At 48.5% G+C, this 23,341-nt stretch overlaps 1 protein-coding gene across 1 annotated transcript in view; it reads right to left on the bottom strand.

Annotated features, from left to right (window-relative positions):
• Lbp (lipopolysaccharide binding protein) overlaps positions 1–22,498 on the bottom strand; it is a 27,124-nt gene extending 4,626 nt beyond the window's left edge. Inside the window, exons 1-13 of the mRNA XM_051143705.1 lie at positions 22,294–22,498; positions 19,983–20,097; positions 18,949–19,077; positions 16,382–16,537; positions 16,110–16,173; positions 13,058–13,121; positions 10,083–10,174; positions 9,260–9,436; positions 7,588–7,647; positions 5,133–5,300; positions 2,045–2,112; positions 1,588–1,630; positions 293–356 (exon numbers count right to left, since the gene is read on the bottom strand). Coding sequence (XP_050999662.1) covers positions 293–356; positions 1,588–1,630; positions 2,045–2,112; positions 5,133–5,300; positions 7,588–7,647; positions 9,260–9,436; positions 10,083–10,174; positions 13,058–13,121; positions 16,110–16,173; positions 16,382–16,537; positions 18,949–19,077; positions 19,983–20,097; positions 22,294–22,456 — 1,363 coding nt within the window. The 5' untranslated portion in view covers positions 22,457–22,498. The remainder of the gene's footprint in view (positions 1–292; positions 357–1,587; positions 1,631–2,044; positions 2,113–5,132; positions 5,301–7,587; positions 7,648–9,259; positions 9,437–10,082; positions 10,175–13,057; positions 13,122–16,109; positions 16,174–16,381; positions 16,538–18,948; positions 19,078–19,982; positions 20,098–22,293) is intronic.
• Between the last annotated feature and the right edge of the window lie 843 nt (positions 22,499–23,341).

Here is a 23,341-nt window from a genome sequence, read left to right as displayed (position 1 = left end):
ACTAGAAAATGCACATTTCAAGGTGGTTGCCTTCCTCTACTATGACTCAGTCCCCGGCCTTTCACCTGCCACCTCAGGGAGTGTGGACATTTTCCAAGTCTCTCCTGCCCCGTAAAGAGTTTACTGCACCATCAGAGAACTGTCTCAATCCTAAATCCCCACCAGATCCCTGGGAGAATATGAGGCTGCCTTCAACATTCTATCCCACCCTGGTTTCCAACTTGGGGGCAAACACTCTCTCCGCAGAAGTGAGATCTACTGCAGATGGGCAGAGGGCTAGAGCCAGTCTTACCATTAACTTCAGGATAGAGGGTGTTGAGAAGATAGTGGTTTAGGAATGCCTGAAACAGTTTCACCTAGGGGAGGAAAGATGAGGTGCAGGTGACCACGCAGCCATTTTGTGCCCTGATAAACAGTTACATGCAGTTTACCTCAACCCATGCGGTAATGGTGGAGCTGACTGCAAATATTTGCTCCTATAATCCCAGCGCTCAGGAGGCTGAGGTAGGCAGATCTCTGTGGGTTTGGGGCCAGCCTGGTCTACAGACTGAGTTCCAGAACAGCCCTGGTTACATAGTGAGACCCTCAAAACAAAACAAAACTCACAACTAACCTTAATCTAATGAGAGTTAGCTTAAGGGTATTTTTTTTCCTCCTGAAAACTTAAACTATAGGAAACCCTGGAGTTTGCTACCAACAGAAAGCACTGGTCTGTAAATAAAGCCAATATGGGCAGAATTAGACCTAAGAGATGGATGGGGAAAGGCTCTTGATGCACAGACCTGCACATCTGAATCCAGTGCTACCTGAAATGACCACCTTTAGTTTTTGTGGTGGTAGTTTGTGTGTGTGTGTGTGTGTGTGTGTGTGTGTGTGTGTGGTGTGTGTGGTGTGTGTGTGTGTGTGTAGGCATGCAGGCATATTTATATGGATAAATTTGCATGTGTGCTGGTACACGTGAATATGTGTGTGTGCAGCTGTGTACGTGTGTGTGTGCCTATGTGTGTGCAGCTGTGTGTATGTGTACGTGTGTGTGTGTGTGCACGCACACACAAGTGCTTGCTATGAAGGACAAGTCAGCCTCAGATGTCACATCTCAGGAGCCATCCACCTTATTTTCTGAGACAGGGCCTCTCTCTGGTACCTGGGGTCACTGATTAGGTGGCTGGCCAGGGGGTCGACCTGCTCCTCCCTGACACTGAGATTACCATGCATGGCTTTTTACTTGGTGAGATTTGAACTCAGACCCTCACACATAGTAAGCACCTTGCCAACCAAGTCATCCCTTAAGCCCTTTCCTTTGTTCTTAGTTACGTGACCCTGTGAAGCCCACCTCTTTGCTCAAGGCAATCTGAGGTGGATTCCTTTTCACTGCAGTTAAAATAATTCTGTCCAGTAGCCAAGGTTACACTGGGACGTAATTGTTCCTTGACCATCCTGCATTCTCGAGAGGTCTACAAGGGCCCCGGGCAGAGACCTGCTCTTCTCCCATTGGCATTCCTAGTCTAGGTGCCATGGCAACAGCTTCAAAAACACCAGCAATTAACTGGCATCCTCATCACATCACAGCGGAGGACAATAACTCACATTGAATATGCCAACTTTGGATTCTATCAGCGTCACTTGTGCCCTGTAACAAAGCAGAGTCACAGTGGTGGGCATCATATTGATGGAAGGTTAGCCGGTCCCCAGAGAGAAGGAGGTTGGAGTGCCAGAGGGGCAGAAGAAACAGAGACACAGCAATGTTGGGAAGACTAGTGCTGTCTTTACCATTTCAGCAATCAATACATCTGAGAGCTAAAATTCGTAGACTCAGAAAAAAGCAGTGTTAGCTACTCAGGCATTTGAAATTTGTGGGGCAGGACAGCAAAAGAATTAAGCCAACCAGAGTAAGTCATATTTATATTTCCTTCCCAAATGGCAGGCCCTCAACATTGACAGGGGTGTCACATCCCATCGGTACCCCGGTTACAGAGGCCAGATGGAGTTCCACTGGGCACCCATCCTTAGCCCTTCCCTGGTGTGATACGCAAAGGAAACTTACTTCTCTGGATGAAGCATCCCGGTGACCTTGGTGTTGTTGAAGGTCAGCGAGGCAAATACGTTAGTGACCTGGAAGAGGTGGTAGAAAGAAACAGGAGTTAGGGCTGGGCGTGATGGCGCACGCCTTTAATCCCAGCACTCAGGGAGGCAGAGGCAGGCGGATCGCTGTGAGTTCAAAGCCAGCCTGGTCTACAAAGGGAGTCCAAGACAGCTAAGGCTACACAGAGAAATCTTGTCTCAGAAAAAAAAAAAAAAAAAAAAAACACAAAAACCAAACAAACAACAACAACAACAGGCTTTACTGATGTAGTTGTCATGCTGAGGATGAGGGCGGGACCAACAGCCTCAGAAACCCGCCTGCTGGACTTCAGCCTCCCTTGGCAGTCAGTGTGTCCATCAGTAAGGGAACGAACTGGGACAGAAGCAGGTTTCCTGGAAATTGCTGAGGACCACAGCAATTGAGCTTTGAACAGTGTACCAAGAGAAGACCTGGCGTTTGCATCCCTAGTTACCTTTCGGAGGCCATGGCCAGCTACCCCAAGACCCAGCTCAGCTCTAGTAATGATGGTAATAGATTCTATTTCATTTATAACACCCTGAAAGGCTGACACACCCTCTGAGAGGAACTGCCCCTTCAGAAGTTTGGCCTTGGTGAGTTTTGAAGCCTGAAACAAGACGGCAGATTCTTCATCCGGTGCATACGGTCCCCGAAATCTGTACCCATTAGCTAGAGGCCATCAAGAAAGGAATAACATCTTAGTAATTAGTTTAGAAGGAATTTAGTTTAGGGAAATCGTTAGCAGGGGGGAGGGGGGGGGTTGAAGGAACTTTAAGAAGGCCACCACCCCTGCCCAAATAAAAGAGTGTGGGAGGCTTCTCAAGACTTAGTGAAAGTGGGAGGCCAGCCAGTATATGGACAATGCAAAGGTTGATAAAGCTGGAAGGCAGGATGCAAGGGAGCTTGGGAATTGTAGTCTTCAGTGATCTGCTACATTGCAGAGGCACCAGGACAAAGACCCTCCTACCACAGCCCTGACTCACGGGAAGACATGCACATTAAATAAACAAATCTTCAAATTGTGGATGCCATGCAAGAGGAGCTGCACTGGGCAAGAGAGTTTCCTGGAGACCGTCAATTGCTTTGCACAACTGTGGTGGGTATACCTTGAAGAGGCACAGCCTGGGGGCTCCAGATAGCTCCTTGCTGCTGCTGTGCCTTCTCATGTTTGTCATTGCTCTATTCCTCATGGAGTGATGGGGCGTGAAAAGACCCTCAGTGCCTATAGTCTGGTGTAACTGACTCTTGGGCGACAGCCCACTCTGTCGGGCAATTTTCCTGCAGGTCAATATGAAAATGAACTTTCACCTGTAATCCCAGAACTTGGGAGGCAGAGGCAGATGGATCGCTGTGAGTTCGAGGCCAGCCTGGTCTACAAAGCAAGTCCAGGACAGCCAAGGCTACACAGAGAGAGAGAGACCCTGTCTCAAAAAAAAAAAAAAAAAAAAAAAGAAAGAAAGAAAATGGACTTTCAAAAAATAGTGTCGTGGGGCTGGAAGGATGGCTCAGAGGTTAAGAGCACTGGCTGCTCTTCCAAAGGTCCTGAGTTCAATGCCCAGCAATCACTTGGTGGCTCCCAACCATCTAAAATGAGATCTGATGCCCTCTTCTGGTGTGCAGATGTCTATACAAGAATACTGTATAAATAATAAATAAATCTTTTAAAAAATAGTACTGTTTAGATGAATTCATGATTTTACAGAATTCCTGATTTGATTTAAATAGTTGTAGGAAGTTAGGGTAGTTGATAGAAAGTTTAAGGGGATGGTGTAAACTGTTTTGCCAGAAAGTTATAGTACAGTTAGGATTAAGAGTAGAATGTGGGGGGAAAAAAAGAGTAGACTATGTCCCTCTTTTGTAGAATAGTGAAGGCTGCATAGGTTAGAAAAAAAAAAAAAAAGAAAGAAAGAAAGAAAGAAAGAAAAGAAAAGGAATGCAGTGAGCTTTCATGCATTACAAGCACGTGATTGTAATTGAAAGAGAAAAATAGGCTTGGGACCAGTTAAATGATCAAAGGAAACCTTCACTGCAGGTTGGGTCTGAGTTCCTGGTTCTTGTGATCTATAGATGTGGTCGCAGGTTTCGGTGCGCACGTGAAGAGGAGGGTTATGACCAAAGAGTGAATAATTCCGTTATGAGTATCTTATACTCAGAGACAACAGATGATTAGCCAGTTTAGCTGAACAAGACTTCAAAAACAAGATATGAAATAGATGACCCGTTTTTTGGTAACTACAAGTTGTCGTGCGCTAAGCATAGGGAACAGTTTGCTACTCTAGACTTTAGCCTGCTCAAACTTTGTTAATCAATAACAAAAGAATTGCTGCTTTAGGGCTATGATGACCTTGTGGGGAGAAAGACAGATGGGTAGTATTCAGCTAGGTGTGCGTTTCAAAAGAAGAATATATAATCGACAGTCCTGCTGTCATTTCCTTGGTGTGACGATTTTAATCTGTTCTTGAAAAATATGGTTTTGTGGTGATTGTTTTTAGAGAATATGTAACTTGTGTGGCTATGATGTAATCTTTCTCTTACCTAGAGATTTTTGCCTTAGGTGATATAAAAAAGCTAAGGGAAAAAAAAAAGTTCTTAGAGCTTTTCTCCATCCACCCAATGTGTGAATGTGTGCGTGTGTGTGTACGATTCTTCCCTCCTTTTTCTTTTCTATTTCACAGACCATAGGGAGTACCAGCCCTACGGAATCAGGCTTTATTCCCTCAGAGGAAAGTCTGTTGAGTGATCAGTCACTGACTCTACACGCCAGCTCCGTTTACTCTGACCTGTCGAAGCTGTCCTTCACATCAAATAGGTACAAAAAAAAAAAAAAAAAAATGCCTGGGCAAGCAACACCATGAAGAGAATTACAAAGTGCCACCAATTAACAAAAAATGCAAACGGTAAGACAGATTGGTGGTAAGAGCAACCAAGAAAGCCCTTTCTGGGCTTGTGATGTAGCGGCTGAGAGCTGAGGAGGGTGAAGAGAAAAGCGCTCATGAGGAAGAACAGCATTTGCAAAGGTTCTGAGCTTTACCACTCCAAGCTGGAAGACAGGCTCCCGGGCGGAGCTGGGCAGGACCACAAAGCCTTTAATCTCCATCTGGGGGACCAAGGATAGGTTCCCAGGGCTGACACGCAGGATCGGGGCAGAGACCACTGTTCCAAGTAGCTCGATGTTCATGTCGGGGTATCTTCGGGTTATCTGGGGGTAGGATTTGGACATCACGTCAAAAGAAAGGAAAAGGGCTACAGAGTCTAGAGCAGCACTTCGCAACCTGTGTGGGTCATGGCCTCTTGGTCAACCCCTCCATCTCAAAAAATTTTTTACACTACAACTCATGACAGTGGCAAAATTACAGTTATGAAGTAGCAACCAAAATAATTTTATGGTTGGGGAAATCACCACAACACGAGGAGCTGTATTAAAGGGCCACAGCATTAGGAAGGTTGAGAACCACTGGCCTGGGGTCAGGGGAGAGAGGAAGGGACACTTTGGGGCTGATTGTATTTTCCACAAAGTGCGCTGTACCCTGTGCCTTATCAACAGAGAAACATCACCCGTGCAGACATCCCACCTCCATCCTCCCAGGCCAGTAGGAAGGGGCCCATAGCCTCTGTGCTAGCTCTCAGAAACCGGACCAGATCAAATCTCAGTACTGCAAGGAGGCTCAATATTTTATTTAATTATGGTGGCCATAGAATTTAATTTGAGGCAAGCCTGGGGAGGGTGGAGTTGGTGGAAGAACACCCTCCCATGAGCCTTTGGTTCTATAACTGCTGATCCATCTGTCACTACCAAGGAAGTTTGGGAACTGGAGGAGGCAGGCTGCTTGTTTGTGAGGACGCAGTAGGTGGCTGCTTGCTGCTGTGTTTAAGGTGATGGCAAGGTAAAGATATGGCAGTCCGGAGGTAAAGGATGTTGGAACCTGGGTATGACCAAGATGCCTCAGAACTAGCTGGGACAACGCTATGACTTCAAAGAGACACAGGGCCTGACAATACAGGACTTGGTCATTCAATTCCTTTCTTAAAATTTAATTTGTTTTGAGACTGACTTATTCTCTTTTATGTTGATAAGTGTTCTGTTTTCATGTTTGTATGTACACCACATGCATGTCTCATGTCACAGAGGTCAGGAGAGGGCATTGGATCCCCTGGAACTAGAGTTGCAGATGATTGTGAGCCACCGTGTGGATGCTGGGAATTGAACCTAATCCAGCCATCTAGTGCTCTTCTCTGCTGAGCCATCTCTCCAGCCCAGACCTTTAAATTCTTTTCCACTGTTTTAATTCCTTTCTCTACAGTACCTAGCCTTCTGCAAGGGACAATAGGCAGAGTTGGGGGGCTGGAGAGATGGCTCAGCAGTTAAGAGCACTGACTGCTCTTCCAGAGGTCTTGAGTTCAATTCCCAGCAACCACATGGTGTTTCACAACCAACTATAATGTGATCTTATGTGCACTGTATACATAATAAATAAATAAATCTTTAAAAAAAAAAAAAAAGGCTGGGCGTGGAGGTGCATGCCTTTAATCCCAGCACTTGGGAGGCAGAGGCAGGCAGATTGCTGGGAGTTCGAGCAGTCTGGTCTATAAAGTGAGTCTAGGACAGCCAAGCCTACACAGAGAAACCTTGTCTTGAAAAACCAAAAAGAAAAAAAAAGAAAAAGAAAAGAAAAGAAAAAAGGCAGAGGTGGTGGACACCTTTAATCCCAGCACTTGGGAGGCAGAGGCAGGCCATTGGTTCCCCAGATTCCCACTGGTTCTTTTCACAATTCTGCCTTCCCCACCCCAAGACAGGGTTTCTCTGTGTAGCCTTGGCTGTCCTGGACTTACCTTGTAGACCAGGCTGGCCTTGAACTCACAGTGATCCGCCTGCCTCTGCCTCTCGAGTGCTGGGATTAAAGGCGTGCCCACCACCTCCCGGCTACATTGCCCTTTATATCTTTGGAATAGTGAGATATGAGAATTCCTTTTCCATTCAGAAAAATGTCAGTACTGGGTGTAGTGGTGTACATCTGTAGTTCCAACTCTTAGGAAGCTGAGACTGGAGGATTGCAAGTTTAAGGCCAGCTGGGCTACATATGAGATCCTGAGGGCCGGGGTGTAGCTGAGGGGTCTTTCTTTTGTAGCATATGTGTATACTAGGTTCCATCCCTAGCACCCCAAATGTTGTAAGAGCCCCTTAAAACAACCTGAGCGGGCTTAGCTCCTGGTAAATCCTCTCTGGTTGGTAGGTGATATTAACTACTGTGTCCTTCCCAGGATTCCTTGGGTTCCTTAATATTAAAACCAGACTGGGAAAGCTGAGGAACTCCTGAGGGGAGTTCAGGACCACTCTGCAAGGACTTTGAAAGGAGCCCCCAAGTCTGCAGTTTGGGGTCTCCTCACCTGCCTCTGGGTCAAGTGGAGAGGGTCCCAGAGGTTCTAGAGAGAGACCTTGGCAAACTGGTGGGCTCAAGTTGCACATATGGGGGATGGAAGGACTTTACCTGGGGAGTGAAAGGGCGGAAGGCCTTGGTGTTCAGCCGGATGTTAGAGTCAGGCGGTAACTGCAGGAAGAAGACACGGGGACTTTAGGGCGCTTGCTAGAGCTCTGAGGAGAACTTCAGAGATGGGTGAGTTAGTCACTTCTCATTGCTACAACATAATACTTGAAAAAAGTGACTGGAGGGCGGGTTATTTTGGGTCACAGTTAGAGAGGACAATTTATCATGGCTGGAGCTTGAGGTAGCTGGTCACTCTGCATTCACGGTCAGAAGCGATGAGTGGCGCTGGTGGCTTGGTTCGCACTTTGCGTTCAGCCAGCACTTCAGCCTACAGAATGGTGCCGCCCACTGTGGTTGAGACTTCCCACCTCAGTTAGCCTAATCTGGATAACCCCTCCCAGAGATGCTCAGGAGTTTGTCTCCTTGGTGATTCTAGACGCTGCTAAGTAGACAAGCAATATGGACCATGACAGTAAGGGAAGGCCAACACTAGCTTGTCCCCGTGAGGTCCAGTTGCCTTGGCTACCATGAGGATTCCATCTTATAGAGAGTGTAAACTTCCAGGGAGTGGGGTATAGCTGTGATCCTGTGGGCACCGTTCAGAGCTCGCCCTTTTGAGATCTTATGGAAGCTCCCAGCTTGTCAGTGTGACCTATGTGCTTACCTTCAGGGGCCCATCACATGGTGTGCTCTCTGAAGCAAGTGGGAGACACGAAAGGCAGGTGGTGGCATGGGGAGAAGCCACCTCCAGGACAAAGTTGACCACCTGTCACCAGAGAGCCCCCAGTCTTTGCCAGGGTGATCACTCTGTGTTCCCCACTCTCTTGACGTCATTCATAGACCTCAACACTCTCTCTCTCTCTCTCTCTGGTTTTTTTGAGACAAGGTTTCTCTGTGTAGCCTTGTCTGTCCTGGACTCACTTTGTAGACCAGACTGACCTCGAATTCACAGCGATCCACCTGCCTCTGCCTCAAGTGCTGGGATTACAGGTGTGTGCCACCACACCCGGCTCAGACCTCTACCCTTAAGAGGTGCTTATAGCAAACACCTTTTTGAACTCTAGAAAACCTAAAAGAACTGGGGAGATTATAAGGTGCAATTTACCATAAAAACTACTCTCATGTCTGCAAAATCCCTCTGGCAAATGTTACGTCAAGGTGTGTGTTAGGAAGACACATTTGTTTCGTATACTCCAAATCACTAAATTAGGTACCCTTTTGACTTTGGCTGCAAGGAAGCTCCCAGGCAGATTCGTGATTTAAAAAAAAAAAAAAAAATTACAAATCTAGTGTCTTCATAATCATTTGCTTCATGTCATTTACTTTTAGTTTTATCTTTATGTCTTTTCTCTGTAATGTGACTTTGCCTCATCCATTAAATCATTTTTCATAGACCTGCAGGAGTTATCAGGATAAGAGAAAATTTGAGTTAGAGCAGGCCTAGACTAGAAAGTCAAACAGAAAGACACCCACAAACAAGTTTTTGATAGTTATGAGGGAGAGAGAATTTGGCCCTGAGTTTCCTGGTGGCCCAGGAAATTATGCAAATATATCTTGCTGGTCTTGATATTTGTTTAGCTGCAGTTCACCATTTTCTTGGTGTAAGTACAACAAAATGGAAGGAAGGATGAGCTACACTGTCCCTGGGGGAGCACGGTGAAGCCCGAATTCTCACCATGTTATCTGTGATGGAGAAGTTCAGGTACCCAGCCTGGTGATAAACCCGACTGGCTATGTTGAAGGCCTGATCGGAGATGGCAAAGTAGGCCATTTGTTTACTGACTTCAGGTAGGTTCATGGCCGGAGTGGGTAAGGCAGCCCGGGAGCGGTGATTCCGATTAAAAATTTCACCCTGGAGAGACAAATGGCGACAGCTGGACTGTTTGAAGTGTATCCCATGGCTAGCCGTTGAACTGGGGGTTACCTGCCTGGTTGACGAGGGACACTGACTGGAAACACTGCCCTGAACGGCCCCTCTAAATTTGTGTCTCTTACTACATGAGGGTCCCTGAAGTGTTGCTTTATGAAAACAACAGGATGTGTGTTGGGCAGTCTCTCTGCCCCACCCAGGTGTCTCCTCTGACACCCTGCCCCCTCAGGGTGGGCAAGGTGCTGGAGGAGGAAGGAGGGAGGGCAAGTGGGAGTTTTGAAGCTAAGGGTGTTGATACACGCTTGTGTGAACCCCACTTCTGGGACCATTATCCATAACACTGTGCCCTGTGCCCAGCAAGAACCACGAAAAATGAGGCAGACCTGAGCTTAGGGAGCAGGTGACCCCAAAGTGGCTACTGGCCTGTGGCCTGTGGCTAACTCCCACTCCTGTACCCTTACCCTTTTTTTTTTAGTTTTTCGAGACAGGGTCTCTCTGTGTAGCCTTAGCTGTCCTGGACTCACTTTGTAGACCAGGCTGGCCTCGAACTCACAGTGATCCACCTGCCTCTGCCTCCCGAGGGCTGGGATTAAAGACGTGTACCATCATGCCTGGCCTGCACCCTTACCTTAAACATCACATCCAGCACCTGGGCCTTTGCCTGGGGAGCCGCCACCAAACTGTAGTCGATGCCCAGGATATCGTCAATCTCTGCTGTGACTGTGAGTTAGAGTAGGAAAAGAGTGAGGGGCAGAAGTGGGTCCAGGTGTGGCCTGCAGCAGGTGAAGATGGCGTGAGTGTTTGCTGCTTCTCTAAAGAGCCTCCACCTTGGGGTTGGAGAGATGCTCAGAGGACCAGAGTTCAATTCCCAGCACCCAGGTCAGGTAGCTCCCAACCACCTGTAACTCCAGCTTCAGGAGGATCTGAACGCATGTGTACATACACACGTACATACCCACCAATACACATAATATAAAATAATTAAAATAAATCCTATAAAAGACCCTCCATCCACCCATCCTGGCTCCTAGGCTGTGCCTCTCCAACAAAGACACAAAGAGACAAAGGTGGAATTCTCCAGTGCCAGCGTGGGTAAGCAGTGCTGGGAGTGTGAGGTTCAGCCTAAGGCCTAAGCAGTTTCCAGAGGTGGGTTGTCACAGCCAGCCAGAGGGACACACACCCAAAGGACCTTCATGCTAAGCAAAATGACCAGGAAGATCAGATGTCCCCAGAGCCTGGGGGAAGATCTCATCCACAGCCCTGGTTGAGCAAATGTTCCATGCTCCATGCATAGTCAGATGTGGCAGGCTCAGCTTCAGTTGAGGTGGTGTTAAGAAGTAGCACCAGGGGTCTGGGAGCCTCACTGTAGAGTATTCAGACCCTCTGTCAAGCGCACTCCTCCCATACGTGCCCCGGAACTTGGGCTCCATACCCAGCTGCTCCTCAGATGCACACTTGAGTGTGGGCAGGGAGCAAATGCAGGGCGCTCCCTGATGCCTTGTGGCCATTCAAAGAACAACAATGAAAACAGCAATAAAAACAAAAAAACAAAAACAAAACGAAACTAGATGTCTCTGGCGGCTTGAATAAGAACGGCTGTCATAGGAGCACGTATTTGAATGCTTAGACCCTAGGGAGTGGCACTGTTTGAAAAGATTAGAAGGATTAGGAGGGGATGCCATATTGGAGAAAGTGTGTCATCAGAGGGTGGGCCTTGAGGTTTCAAAAACCCATGTCAAGTCCATTCTCTCTCTCTCTCTCTCTCTCTCTCTCTCTCTCTCTCTCTCTCTCTCTCTCCTCTCTCCCTCCCTCCCCTTCCCTTCCTCTCTCTCTCCCTTTCCCTCTCTCTCTCTCCCTCCCTCCCCCTTCCCTTCCTCTCTCTCCCTTTCCCTCTCTCTCTCCCTCCCTCCCTCCCCTTCCCTTCCTCTCTCTCTCTCTCTCTCTCCCTTTCCCTCTCTCTCTCCCTCCCTCCCCCTTCCCTTCCTCTCTCTCTCCCTTTCCCTCTCTCTCTCCCTCCCTCCCCCTTCCCTTCCCCCCCCTCTCCCTCCCTCTCTCTCTCTCTCCCTCCCTCCCCCTTCCCTTCCCCCCCCCTCTCTCTGCAAGCCATTATGTTCTCTCTGACTCTCTGAAACTAAGCAAGCTCCCAATTAAATGCTTTCTTTTGGAAGAGTAGCCTTGGTCATGGTGTCTCTTTACAGCAATAGCACAGTGACCAATACAATATCCATCAGTGGGGGCTGCTAAATAACCGAGGACACCCTCAGTGAAATACTATACAACTGTTCAAATCATCCAGTTGCCTTAAGTGCTCTGGAAACCCATTGGCGGGACACAATATTAAGTACCTGATCTTATGACATCATTCATATATGTCCATACCCTAAGACTCGCAGCCACAGATCCTAGAATATTTACTGCAGCCCAGCCTAGAACAGTCTGTAATAAAAACTGCCCAAATGGACGGCCAAACTCTGCCAAGCCAGGCTAAGTAAGTAGTCAATAGTTCCTGCCACACAAATATCTCTGTCAGATACACTGGGCTAGATGGCTGAAGATGATGCTCCAAAGTTATAGAGAGTTTTGGGCGACTGTTCAGGCAGCAAACTGTCTCTGTCATGTTTTTAGGTCTAGTAGAGTTTGTTTTTAAGACAATCTCATGTAGCCCAGGCTGGCCTGTAGTTCACTATGTACTGGAGGCTAGCCTTGAGAATTCCTGGTCCTCCTGACTCTGCCTCCTAAATGCTGGGATTATAGGAGAAAACAAACAAACAAACAAACAAAAAACCCATGATCAGCAGTAAGAAGTCAGTTGCTGACACTCCTTCACCCGAAGCCCAGACTGGCCTGGCTGACTGTGTGTGTGACCAGGAGCATTTGTCCAAGCAAGGTTGTGGAGGAGGGGACAGTCCAGTGCAGGGCATGCTTGACCTGTCTAGTTATGTGGCTCCCTATGAAGCTTCAGATTGTCAGACCTGGTTTATGTCTGTCTGTCTGTTTGTCTCTCTCTCTCTCTCTCTCTCTGAACCTACATATACTGACATAGAAGTTTCTCCAGGCCATACAAATTTAAAGATCAGAATAACATCTACACTGTGTACACTGAGAGGTAGATATTCCTGATTAGGCATGCACACACATACTCAGGTAGAAAAAAAACCACACACACACCCATGAACTTAAGTGTTGTTATGAGTTTTTTTCTTTTCTTGAGACAGGGTTTCTCTGTGTAGCCTTAGCTGTCCTGGACTCACTTTGTAGACCAGGCTGGCCTCAAACTCACAGAGATCCACCTGCCTCTGCCTCCCTGAGGGCTGTGATTACAGGTGGATGTCACTGGGCCCAGCTGTGTTGTTATGTTTTGGCATGCAAAGGAATCATCTGAAAAGATCCACCCAAGATCAAGGCTACATCTTAATAGAAAAGCTGGGGAGAAAAGAGGATTTTAGATCGCTCCTTTTTATTCTTTTCTCTCTGAATAGTTGACAGGGTTAGAATATGGTCTTATGAAAAATGAAGAAGAATAGGGTACCCCAGGGAAGTATGGAGCCTTACTTTCCGGGAGCGCGTGATGCCCTACTTCCTCAGGACCTCATGGTGCCCTACCTGGAAGAGTTTGGAGATAAGGCTGCAGGTCAGAGGTCACGGACTGCTGGATCATCTCACAAATCTGAGAAGAATGGGAAGGGAAAGGCTAGTGAGTCTTCACCTTTTGGAAGCTGTCAGTGACATTTACTTTATAGTCACCTCCCTGCAAGTATCTGTAAATGCTTAGCATGTACCAATGGCTACCAAAGCACAAGTGATAAAACAAACAAACAAAAAAATTCGAGGTGGCACATGCCTGTAATCCCAGCACTCAGGAAGGCAGAGGCAAGGCAGACCTCTGTAAGTTTGAGGCCAGCCTGGTCTACAAAGCAAGTCTAGGACAGGCAAGGCTACACAGAGAAAACCTGTCTCAGGGAAAAAAAGAAAACCAACATGTTAGCCCCGACAAGGACTCTAACAGGGTCCGAGTGGACTATTCAGAGCTAGCCCCAAGTATGAATATCTGCTAAGTGGGAAGTGGTTTATGAAATGCCACCATTACAGGCTTCTTAGAAGAAGACTTGGTGGCAGGAGCTCTGAGCATAGAGGTCCTGCAGACGCCTCCTATTGGCTGTTGCTGGGCGGTGTCAGCTGCTGCAGCCCCTGCTCCCTGGGTACCCATGGGAAACTCAATGGCCGTGTCTATGAACCACTTATTCACAATTTATCGTCACCAGTGGAGCCATGAGCTTCTCGAGAGCAGTAAATATATGTTTCCGAGCCTGTTTGCTGTCCTGGCTGCTGTAATTGCTTGAGTAATTTATCAGATAAGCCAGAGAAATATGACCGAGAAGAAATGTTTCCAAGAAAACTAAATATAAATTCTCTGAAAGACAAAGTGCCTCCCTCTGGACAACAGAGAAGTCAGGAGGAGAAAAAGGGTCTGAAAAATAGAGATGGGGACCAACGAGGTGGCTCAGTGGGTAAAGAAACCCGTGACCAATGCTGACGTTCTGAGTTCAACCCCCAGGACCCACAGAGTGGAAGGAGAGAATGACTCCCACGGTTTGCCCTCTGACCTCCATGTGAGGTCTGCACGTGACTTCTTCGTACCCAGCTAGTTGAAGAAGAGGGCTTTGTGATAAGCTGATCCCACAGGTGACAAGGCCAAGTCCTGCATCTACCAAGTGCCTATCTCGAAGTACAACTCCGTGTCTGGTGTCAATTTACATGTCTTCACATATGAGTCCACACGTGAATATTTCCTTTGTTTATGTGTGCACAGAAGAGTTACCACTTTGAACAGTGTTTCTTTGCTTTCTTTTGTGGGCATTGCCTGTTGTGTGCAGGTGCACTCACCTGTGTGTGCCGATGAGCCAGAGGTCGACTCTGGGTCTCTTCCCCTGTCTCTCTCCACTTTAGTTTTTTGTTTTTTGTTTTTTTTTTTTAACCATGGTCTCTCTCTGAGCTTGGAGCCCATTTTCAGGCAGACTAGGTGGCCAGCAAGCCCCTAGGCCCTGCAGAAGCACCACACTGCTGGTTTTCTATGGGCTGAGTGAGCATCTAAGCTCAGGTCCCCAGGCTTGTACAAGAAGCACTTTCCCCACTGAGCCATCTCTGCCCTGTGTACCTCTATTTTCATGGATTCTTTCTATGTACCTCAGGCTGGCCTCAAACCTGAAATCCTCCTGCCACAGCTAATTTAAGTGCTGGGATGCAGGTGTGTGCCACCATGCCCAGCTAAAAAGCTCTTTTTTTTTTTTTTTTGATTTGTGAGTTCCCGCCTTGTGATAATACCCATGTGTGGAACAAAATAGAGAGACGTGGGAGCTTTGCCCTCTGCAGTGGTCACGCGTGGCTTCCCAGAGGAGAACAGCTATGGCTGATGCACACTTAAGGACAAGTGGTTCCAGAGGGCTATCAGATAGGTGGGAGGCAGTGGGGGAAGGCCACGTGGCTGGGCAGCCAAGGGCAATAGCTCAGCCTTTCTTTGTAACTCGGTGAGAACGTCATCTGTTACATGCCATAGAGCCAATGGAAGGGGCGAGAGCTTGGAAGATGTGGGGTGCAACTGGGAAGCCCAGAGAGGCTGTCAGCACCACCTACGGTTGTCCTTTCTCTGGAAAGACAATATCCCACTAACCCCCACCTCCTGCCCCAATGCTGAGCCTGGGCAGTCTATTTCTTCAGAGGCCTATATAGTTGTGAAGGGGAGTCATGGGGTCCTTGGTCCCAGATGCATAGCAGGGTCTTCTGGAGGCATGGGGATATGGTGGCTAAGGGTGCTGCAAGAAGGAGGAAGTCCTCTGCGTTTAAATCCTGATCAGGCCCCACTGGCCCTGCGACCTGCATCTCTGAGTTCTGCCTGCTCACAAGACCCAAGACCAAGTTCTTCTTCTTTTTTTTTTTTTAGTTTATTTTTTTATTAATTTATTCATATTACATCTCAATGGTTATCCCATCCCTTGTATCCTCCCATTCCTCCCTCCCTCCCATTTTCCTCTTACTCCCCTCCCCTATGACTGTGACTGAGGGAGACCTCCTCCCCCTGTATATGCTCATAGGGTATCAAGTCTCTTCTTGGTAGCCTGCTATCCTTCCTCTGAGTGCCACCAAGTCTCCCCATCCAGGGGACATAGTCAAATATGAGGCACCAGAGTACGTGTGAAAGTCATACCCCACTCTCCACTCAACTGTGGAGAATGTCCTGTCCATTGGCTAGATCTGGGTAGGGGTTTGAAGTTTATGGCCTGTATTGTCCTTGACTGGTGCCATAGTTCTTCCTAAGTCTTAGCAATGGCTTTTTAATTTTTATTTATTTATTTATTTTGACTTGATGCAGGACAGTCTAGACATGGTGAGCAAGGCCAGAAGGGAAGGGAAGGGGTCTCAGCCCCTACACCCTGTTTCACCTTGGCCAAACACCTGGCTGTTTCTGCCTAACTGGGTGGAGCTGGATGGAGTCTAGAGCCTTGCATGCTGCCCAGCTCTGCCGTATGTGGCTTTATGGCCTGGGCAAGTTGGGTTTTTCCTCTCTGAGCTGTGATCCCATGTATGTCTAACTGTCCCCAACAGTTTGCCCAGAGTCCGGCCCTCTGGGGACATCCACCCGATTTCTGACCTTTCTTACCTTGTTCTCCAATACTTTTTGAAGCTTGGACTCTATCTGGTTGTGGAAGAGATTCAGCAGCCACCTGAGCAGAGGACACAGCATACAGTCAGCTGTCTGCCACTGGGTATAGGGACAATGGGGATGGAGAAAACCAGGCCCTGCCACCTGGAGATGGAGAGATGATGGCTTAGGGTCCCCCCAAAGGATTGTCGCCAGTGTCCATGGGGCACTAAGCATTCCACCTAGATCCCTTTGAGGAACAAACCCAGGGGGTCTCCGGGGTGACTCACCCCACATTTCCTGAAACGTGCACATCCAAATCGCAGATGCGGCTGCTGCACCCGGAGGCGGTGACCGTGGGCCGCCCCGAAGGATCGCTGCCCAGGAGGAGGTCCACTGAAATGGTGAGACCTGTGACATCCAGGTCAAAGGAGCCGTGAAGTTTCCTAGAGGAGGTCAGAGGAGCAGTTATTCATTGTGACTAAGGTCTGCTGCCATTGAGGCCTACCAGGAAGCCAGATTCTTATTCAAAATAAAAAGACACTAGCAGAAAACAAAACAAAAGCAAAACCAAAAAAAAAAAAAAAAAAAAAAAGTAATCAAAAATAAATGCCTTGGTGATTGGCAGACACCTTTCTAGAAAGAGCTAGACTCTTCAACGCCAGGAAGGAAATGGTTGGTAAACTGCAAACCAGAGAAGAAAACCCCATTCTACACAGAGTGAAAAGAATCACTTTCCAAGACAGCGCAGGCACCTCCTTAACATAGGAGCAGACACAGGGGCTCATTCCTTAATACACACAGTGAAGGAATTAAGGGAGGGACAAAGCAGCGCAAATGAACCGAAGCACAGAGGAGCTCTGAGCAGAGGAAAAGTTGTGGAAAATGAACCTACAACAATGCCAGTTTCCACCCACAAGGTCGAGAAGACTTTTGAAAATGAAGGTAAGTAAACACTATAGGCACAGTGGCCCCCAGAGAACTCTGGGAGAACTTTCTGGAATAACCCAGCCCAAAGCACACTATCAGACCCAGATACCCAACTCTCAACTCTTTCTCCTGGATGTGTGTGTGTGTGTGTGTGTGTGTGTGTGTGTGGTGGCTCACTGAGGCATCATGGGTAGAGAAGCCTGGCTTTAAAAAGTCAAATCAAAACAATGAAAACTAAATAAAAAGGCAATTTTGAAAGATAATAGGGCAATTCTTCATTTGCTCATACAGAAAGATGGTTAAAGGCAGATTGGAGACGAAAGTTGGATGAGGCAGTACAGTCCAGTGTTGCTGATAGAAGTGGAGAGTGTGTGCACAGATGCCACATGCGCACAGTCAACAGACATGGAGTGGGAGTCACACACGCCACTTACAAATGCCTAGTAATCACACTGAAAAGACAGAGGAAGAGGCAAAAGTAATTTTTAAAAAAGATTTATTTCATTATGTGTATGTGTGTGCATCTGTGTGTATTTGGGTGCCCATGGAAACCAGAAGAGGGCATTGGATACCCTGGAGCTGGGGTTCTAGGTGGCTGTAGGCTGCCTGACATGGAACTAGACACAGAGCACAGGTCCTCTGCAAGAGCAGCCTGCGCTCTTAACTGCTGAGCTCTCTCTCTCTCTCTCCAGCCGCCCAATAGGAATAGCTAAGACTGTGCCTCCACCTCTTCTACACCAAATCTGTAAACCTGACCATTTCGCACTTCTGGTGGGGTTCATACCAGGCGCTTTGCAAAAGCACATGCGACAAGCTGCCACGCGAGACACTGCAGACCTCAGAAGCAGATGCGACCAGACCACCAGGCTGACAATGGCCAGCTCTTCCATCCTGGCTTGAATTGTGTCCCTAAATGCATGTTAGAACTCCCTGCCCTCCTCGCCCTCCCCGCCACACCCCCTCCCACCCCCGCCACACCCCCTCCACCCCCACCACACCTCTTGGTAGTGACTCCCATGGAGACAGTCCCTTTGGAGAGATTAACAGAGGCAAGTCCTCACAGGACAGAGATTCTCAACCTTCCTAACACTGCGACCCTTTAATACGGTTGTGACAAGCCACTACCATAAAAGTATTCTCATTGCTACAACATAACTGTAATTTTGCTATTTTATTATGAATCATAATGTAATCCTGTGTTGTCCCATCCCTATGACAAAAGGTCCATTATCCTTAAAGGGGTCAAGACCCACAGGTTGAGAACCACTGTCATAGGATGTCGGACCACAGGAAAGAAGAGATCATTGCTGTCCAAAGCCCACATGGGAATGTGGCAAGCACACAGCACCTGCAAGCTGAGGAGACAGGCCAGGTGGGGTGGGGGTGGGGGCTTCATCTTGACCTTTGGCATTAAGTCACCCATGTGTATTTCATGGGGCTGCCCCATCCAGGGACTTGAATGCTGGTGACCTCAAATAGCCCTTGATGCAGGGCATCGGAAGGAGGGGTGAGCAGGCTGAGCTGGGGACTCTGAAGGACTTCCTGTTCCATGGGCTCCAACTGTCCCAAAGTTTACAGCTCCTGGTCTGTGTCTCCCTCTGAGGGAGAGGACATTTGGAAAGCCAAGTCCTAAAGACAGCTCTAGCTTGTGGGAGGTCCTGGCCTTGGGGTTAGATATGTGTGTGGGAAAGAAACCAGGAAAGGGCCATGTGGTCTCATTTAAGTCACTCAAATCCCTCAGGGGAAGCAGGCCTGACCCCTTAGAAGATGCAGAACCTAGAGAGAAAGAGGCTTGGGACTTGTACTCTGGTCCCCGCTGTGGCCTGGGTTACACCTGTCTGTCCACTAATGCGGTCTTTCTAGTGACCCAAGAAGAAGCAGCAAAGGCCAATACTATGGGCCCAAAGGCAGATGGAGCTTAACTTACACGAAGGCCTTGCGTGCTTTCCACTTGCCTCGGACCCCAATGGAAGAGTCAGAGATGGCAAGACTCAGGCCCTGGCCTGGGAGGGGCTTCAAGGAGGAGCCACGCAGCTCACAGGTCTGGACCTCCAGGCTGCAGGGAGATAGGAGAGAGGCATCACGCATCCAGCTGCCAAGGATCCTCCTTCACAGCCTTGCCTGGTATGGCACCAGGCTCCCGGCTTTCAGAGTTCTTCCTAGGCCAGGCACAGCTCAGACAACCCCCCTGATGTCACTGGGGTTCTGCAACAGGGTGGTGCCGTGCTTGCCCCCTTTTCACAATAGGGGGACTCTGAGGTTTAATGACACACAGGATTGGGCCCCATGAACCTCATGGGTCAGAGCCCATAGATAAACTGTCAGATGGCAGATCCTTCCTCCAACCTTGCCTTTCTCATGCCCAGAGAGGGGGCCAGAGTTAAGAAAGCCTGAGCTAACCCTCAGAGGAGACTAGAAGGGGCCAGGGCTATCCATGGGAAACAATAGATCAGTTTTTTTTGGGGGGGGTGGTACACAGTAGTCTGTACCAAGTAAGCTTAATAAATGTGCACTAACAAAAATAATAAAAGAAGGGAGCACTAAGCAAAGAGGGCATTTATAAGTTGCAAGCTTGGCTCCCATCTTTGACGTCCATCTTTCATACCTTAAAAAAAAATGAGCCATTTACATCTAGTAAAACCTTAAAGCCTCAGCTTAGGTAACCCCTCCTCTGGGAAGCCTTCCCTGACTGCTCCACCCACAAAAGGCATTGTTAGGGTTCAGGATATTTCATTTTAAGTTCTAAGCCTATCTTCCCTTCCAGGCCAGATCCTGAATTAGCCCTCTAAGGGATAAAAAGGGCAGCAGCAGCTCCATTGCTCAGGCCACATACTCAGGAGGCATTAACACTGCTGTGTGTTGAGTGCAGGGACCCAGCTCCCGCCAAGAAGGCTCCTCTGAACTCTCACTGCCTGACCTAAGAGGTTACCCGCTCCTGGCCTCTGTCCCTTCCCCAGTCACCTATGAAATTCGTAACGCCCACGGCCCACAGCCTTGATCTTGAAGTCCCCAGTGAAGTCAGGCAGTGTGATCTTGAGCAGCTCCCTCTGCAGAGCCAACAGTCCTTCCTTGGCCGCTGCAGACAAGGAAAAGCTGGGGTCAGCCTGGCCACTCTGCCTCCCCTCTGCCCTCTAAACTCTTCAGTGACTCCCAGCATCCCTGGCTAAAGAGGCTGGCTTCCTTACTGACGATAATTATAGCACAGGTGGCACAGAAGTCGGGAGAGCGCCCGTACGTCATGCAGGTGGTTAGGCTTGTGCCCATTTTACAGAAGAGAACAAAGAAGCCTTTACTAACAACATGACCAGAAGAGGTGTCTGAGTGTCTGGCGTGTGGCCCTCTTTTTTGTCCTCCTTGGCACCTGGTCTGTGTGGAATGATTTCAGGGTGAGAATCTGGCTGTGACATTTTTTTAGCCAAGTGGCTTTGAACAAGAGCCCAAACTTTACTCCCTCTACTCTGTCAAGAACGATGACACTTTCCTCATGGGCTTGATGGAGCCCAACCTGTCAAGCCAGTGGCAGCCTAGAGCAGAAGAGGCACTTACAGCTTGTGGCTGGCAGACAGCAGGGGCTCAGTAAAATGCCCAGAACAGCAAAAGGGGACTAACATTACTAAAAGTGTGGAAAGGACCAAAACACCCAACTTCAGAGCACCGGGGTGCACACACACAGTACATATTCCCCAGTTAAAAGGGCAGAAGACAGATGCTCCTCACTCAGGGTTCCCAAACAAATGCAGTTAGTGGTCCTACTGTGTGTTCCGGCAGGAGAGGGTCTCAGAAGTCTTCCCCCAGCCTGGCAGTGCACAGAGGTCACCAGTGACTTCCATTTTCGCCTTTTTCAGTGTGACCTCTTTAAGGTATACACAGCAGGATCTTTCTGTTGGAATGCCACCCTTTGTCCTTGGCTAATTCTTATTGCCGTTTCTTCTTTACCTCCTCCTGGAAGCCCTCTCTGATTTTTACCCTCTGTCCATAGCCTGTTTTAGATCCCAACATCCCTACCCAGCTGAGGGACAGTTATGATGCCCATTAGATAAGGTAATGGAGGTTCTGCAGAAGTGACGTGTCCGGGCTAGACAAACATCCCAGCTCCCTCACCCCTTGGACATGGTAATTCTGTGTCAGTTATCTCAGCATCTTGTCAAATACTTTTTTCCCAGTCTGTAAAGTTGAGTCAAGTCTGGTGATACAGAACTGTAACCCGGGCTACTTTGGGAGGCTGAGGCAGGAAAGTCACAAGTTCAAGGCCTGCCTGACTTACATAGAGTGAGTTCAAAGCCAACCTGGGTAACAGTGAGTTGCTGTCCAAAATTCAAAAAGGAAAAAGAAAAGGTGTAGATGTGATTGTAGTCCTGTGGTGGACTACCTGCTTATCCTGTGCAAGGTCCTGGGTTCAATTCCCAGTATTGCAATAAGTGGGGAGAAAAAAGCCCAGCATAGTGGTGCATACCTGTAATCCCAGCACTTAGGAGGCAGAGGCAGAGGAAGGTGGATTTCTGTGAGTTCAAGATCAGCCTGATCTACAGAGAAAGTCTAGGACAGCCAGGGCTGTTGCACAGAGAAACCCTGTCTTGTAAAAACAAAACAAAACAAAAAAGCTGGGAGTAACGTGCATAAAGGTGCCCGAGGAATGCTCATCTTGAAGGTACCCAGCAGTAAGTTGTTTTTGAAACAGGGTTTCTATGTTTTAGCCCTGGCTCTCTTGGAACTTACTCTATAGACCAGGCTGGCCTCGAACTCACAGAGATTCACCTGCCTCTGCCTCCCGAGTGCTGGGATTATAGGCATGGGCCACCATTGCCCGCCAGCAGTAAGTTTTAATGTTTGGTAAGTCGCATGGCCACCACCCAGATCTGGACTTGGCACATCCCATCCCTGAGTCAGCCTTCCTTGATCCCTCTTAGTCTCTAACTGCCCCCTCCAGCTATGACTTGTGGTTTTAGGTCATGCTTTCAAACTCCACCAAGACTCATCCGGAAGGACGGTCCCAGGCTCCTGGGTGGGGCTGTTTATGGAGCACTTTCTTGCTGTTTTGCCTTCTCGATACAACTCTTCTGCCCACAGCTAGCTGCCTTTTTCTTACTTACACCCTTCTTCAGATTCTGGGACGCAAGTTTTCCTCCCTGTCTGGTGAGTGACAAGGCTAGAATCGCAGCTATGGCCACACGACACATAGAGCAGGCTCCCTACCAGAGAAACAAATGACCTCCACTTCCTTGCTGTGCCCGGTGTCCTGTCCCCTAGGCCAGCCTACAGTATGGCTTCTTACCGTACTCCAAGCCCTTGTCGGTGATCCTGGCCACCAGGGCGGGGTTGACACCCCGAGTCCCTGGCATTGACAGGAGCAGTAGCCCCAGTAGTGTAGAGAGCAGAGGCCCAGTCCCAGCCTCCATCTTGGATGCTCCGTAGGTGAGTGGGGACTGTGACAACATGGCCTGGCTCTGGAGTCCTTAAGTAGCCAGGGGCCAGGGCTGGGGGTGGTGCTTGAGAGAGGGCGGGCTCCTGGAAGCGGGAAAGGGAGGCCCCTGGACTGGAACCTGCTTGCGACACACTGCACAACTGCGGCTGGCTAGCTGTTAGCACTGCTCAGGTTAGCAGGGTGGGCCTGGTGCCAAGGGGTAAGCCACGCCCACTCTCCCCTGCAGAGGGGGTGGGGGACCCCACACTCTCTGGAGGTTCTGCCTGGCCTCAGCCAATTTCTTGACCTCTCTGCTAGGAAAGCCTGGTGTCACAGACAGGAAACTGAGGTTCACTCAAGGTCACAGCTTAACACATGAAAGCAGGAAGGAAAAGTAGGTGTGGCTCCAGCTGGACTCTTTTTTTTTTTTTTTTTTTTTTTCCTAACTCTGTTTAAATAACCACCTCTCCTCCCAGCCCTGCTGTGGCATAACTGTCTGGACAGCAGCTTGGCAAATCTTCAAACATTAATTTCCAGCACCAAGCCAAACCAAACACTACCCAAAAGCTCTCAAAACAGCCTCCTGCCCTATGACCCCAGCAACAGTCCTTCTGGATCCAGCTGTGTATAATGAAGCCAGACCATGCATGAATGTGTCAGCAGCTGCACTGCATGACCCAGGCGGAGGAGTGAGGCCCGGCTAAGGTGTCAGGGAAAGGGGACTGGCCACGCAGATTTTAACACAGTCTTTTCAAGCTAGACTGTAATGGTGCCACTCCTCTGGGAGCTGGACTTGGCAGTGGCATTCTTTCCTTCTTTTATCCTTTGTAAGGATCACGATGTCCTTCCTGTTTTCCTGCATTCTAGAACATTCCTGTGTTTGTTTCTTTGTTTTTTGGAGATTGGGGTCTTCCTATGT

This window comes from Acomys russatus, chromosome 4 (assembly GCF_903995435.1).
Source record: "Acomys russatus chromosome 4, mAcoRus1.1, whole genome shotgun sequence".
Classification (NCBI taxonomy): Eukaryota; Metazoa; Chordata; class Mammalia; order Rodentia; family Muridae; genus Acomys; species Acomys russatus.
This window is presented reverse-complemented; position numbering and strand designations above follow the sequence as displayed.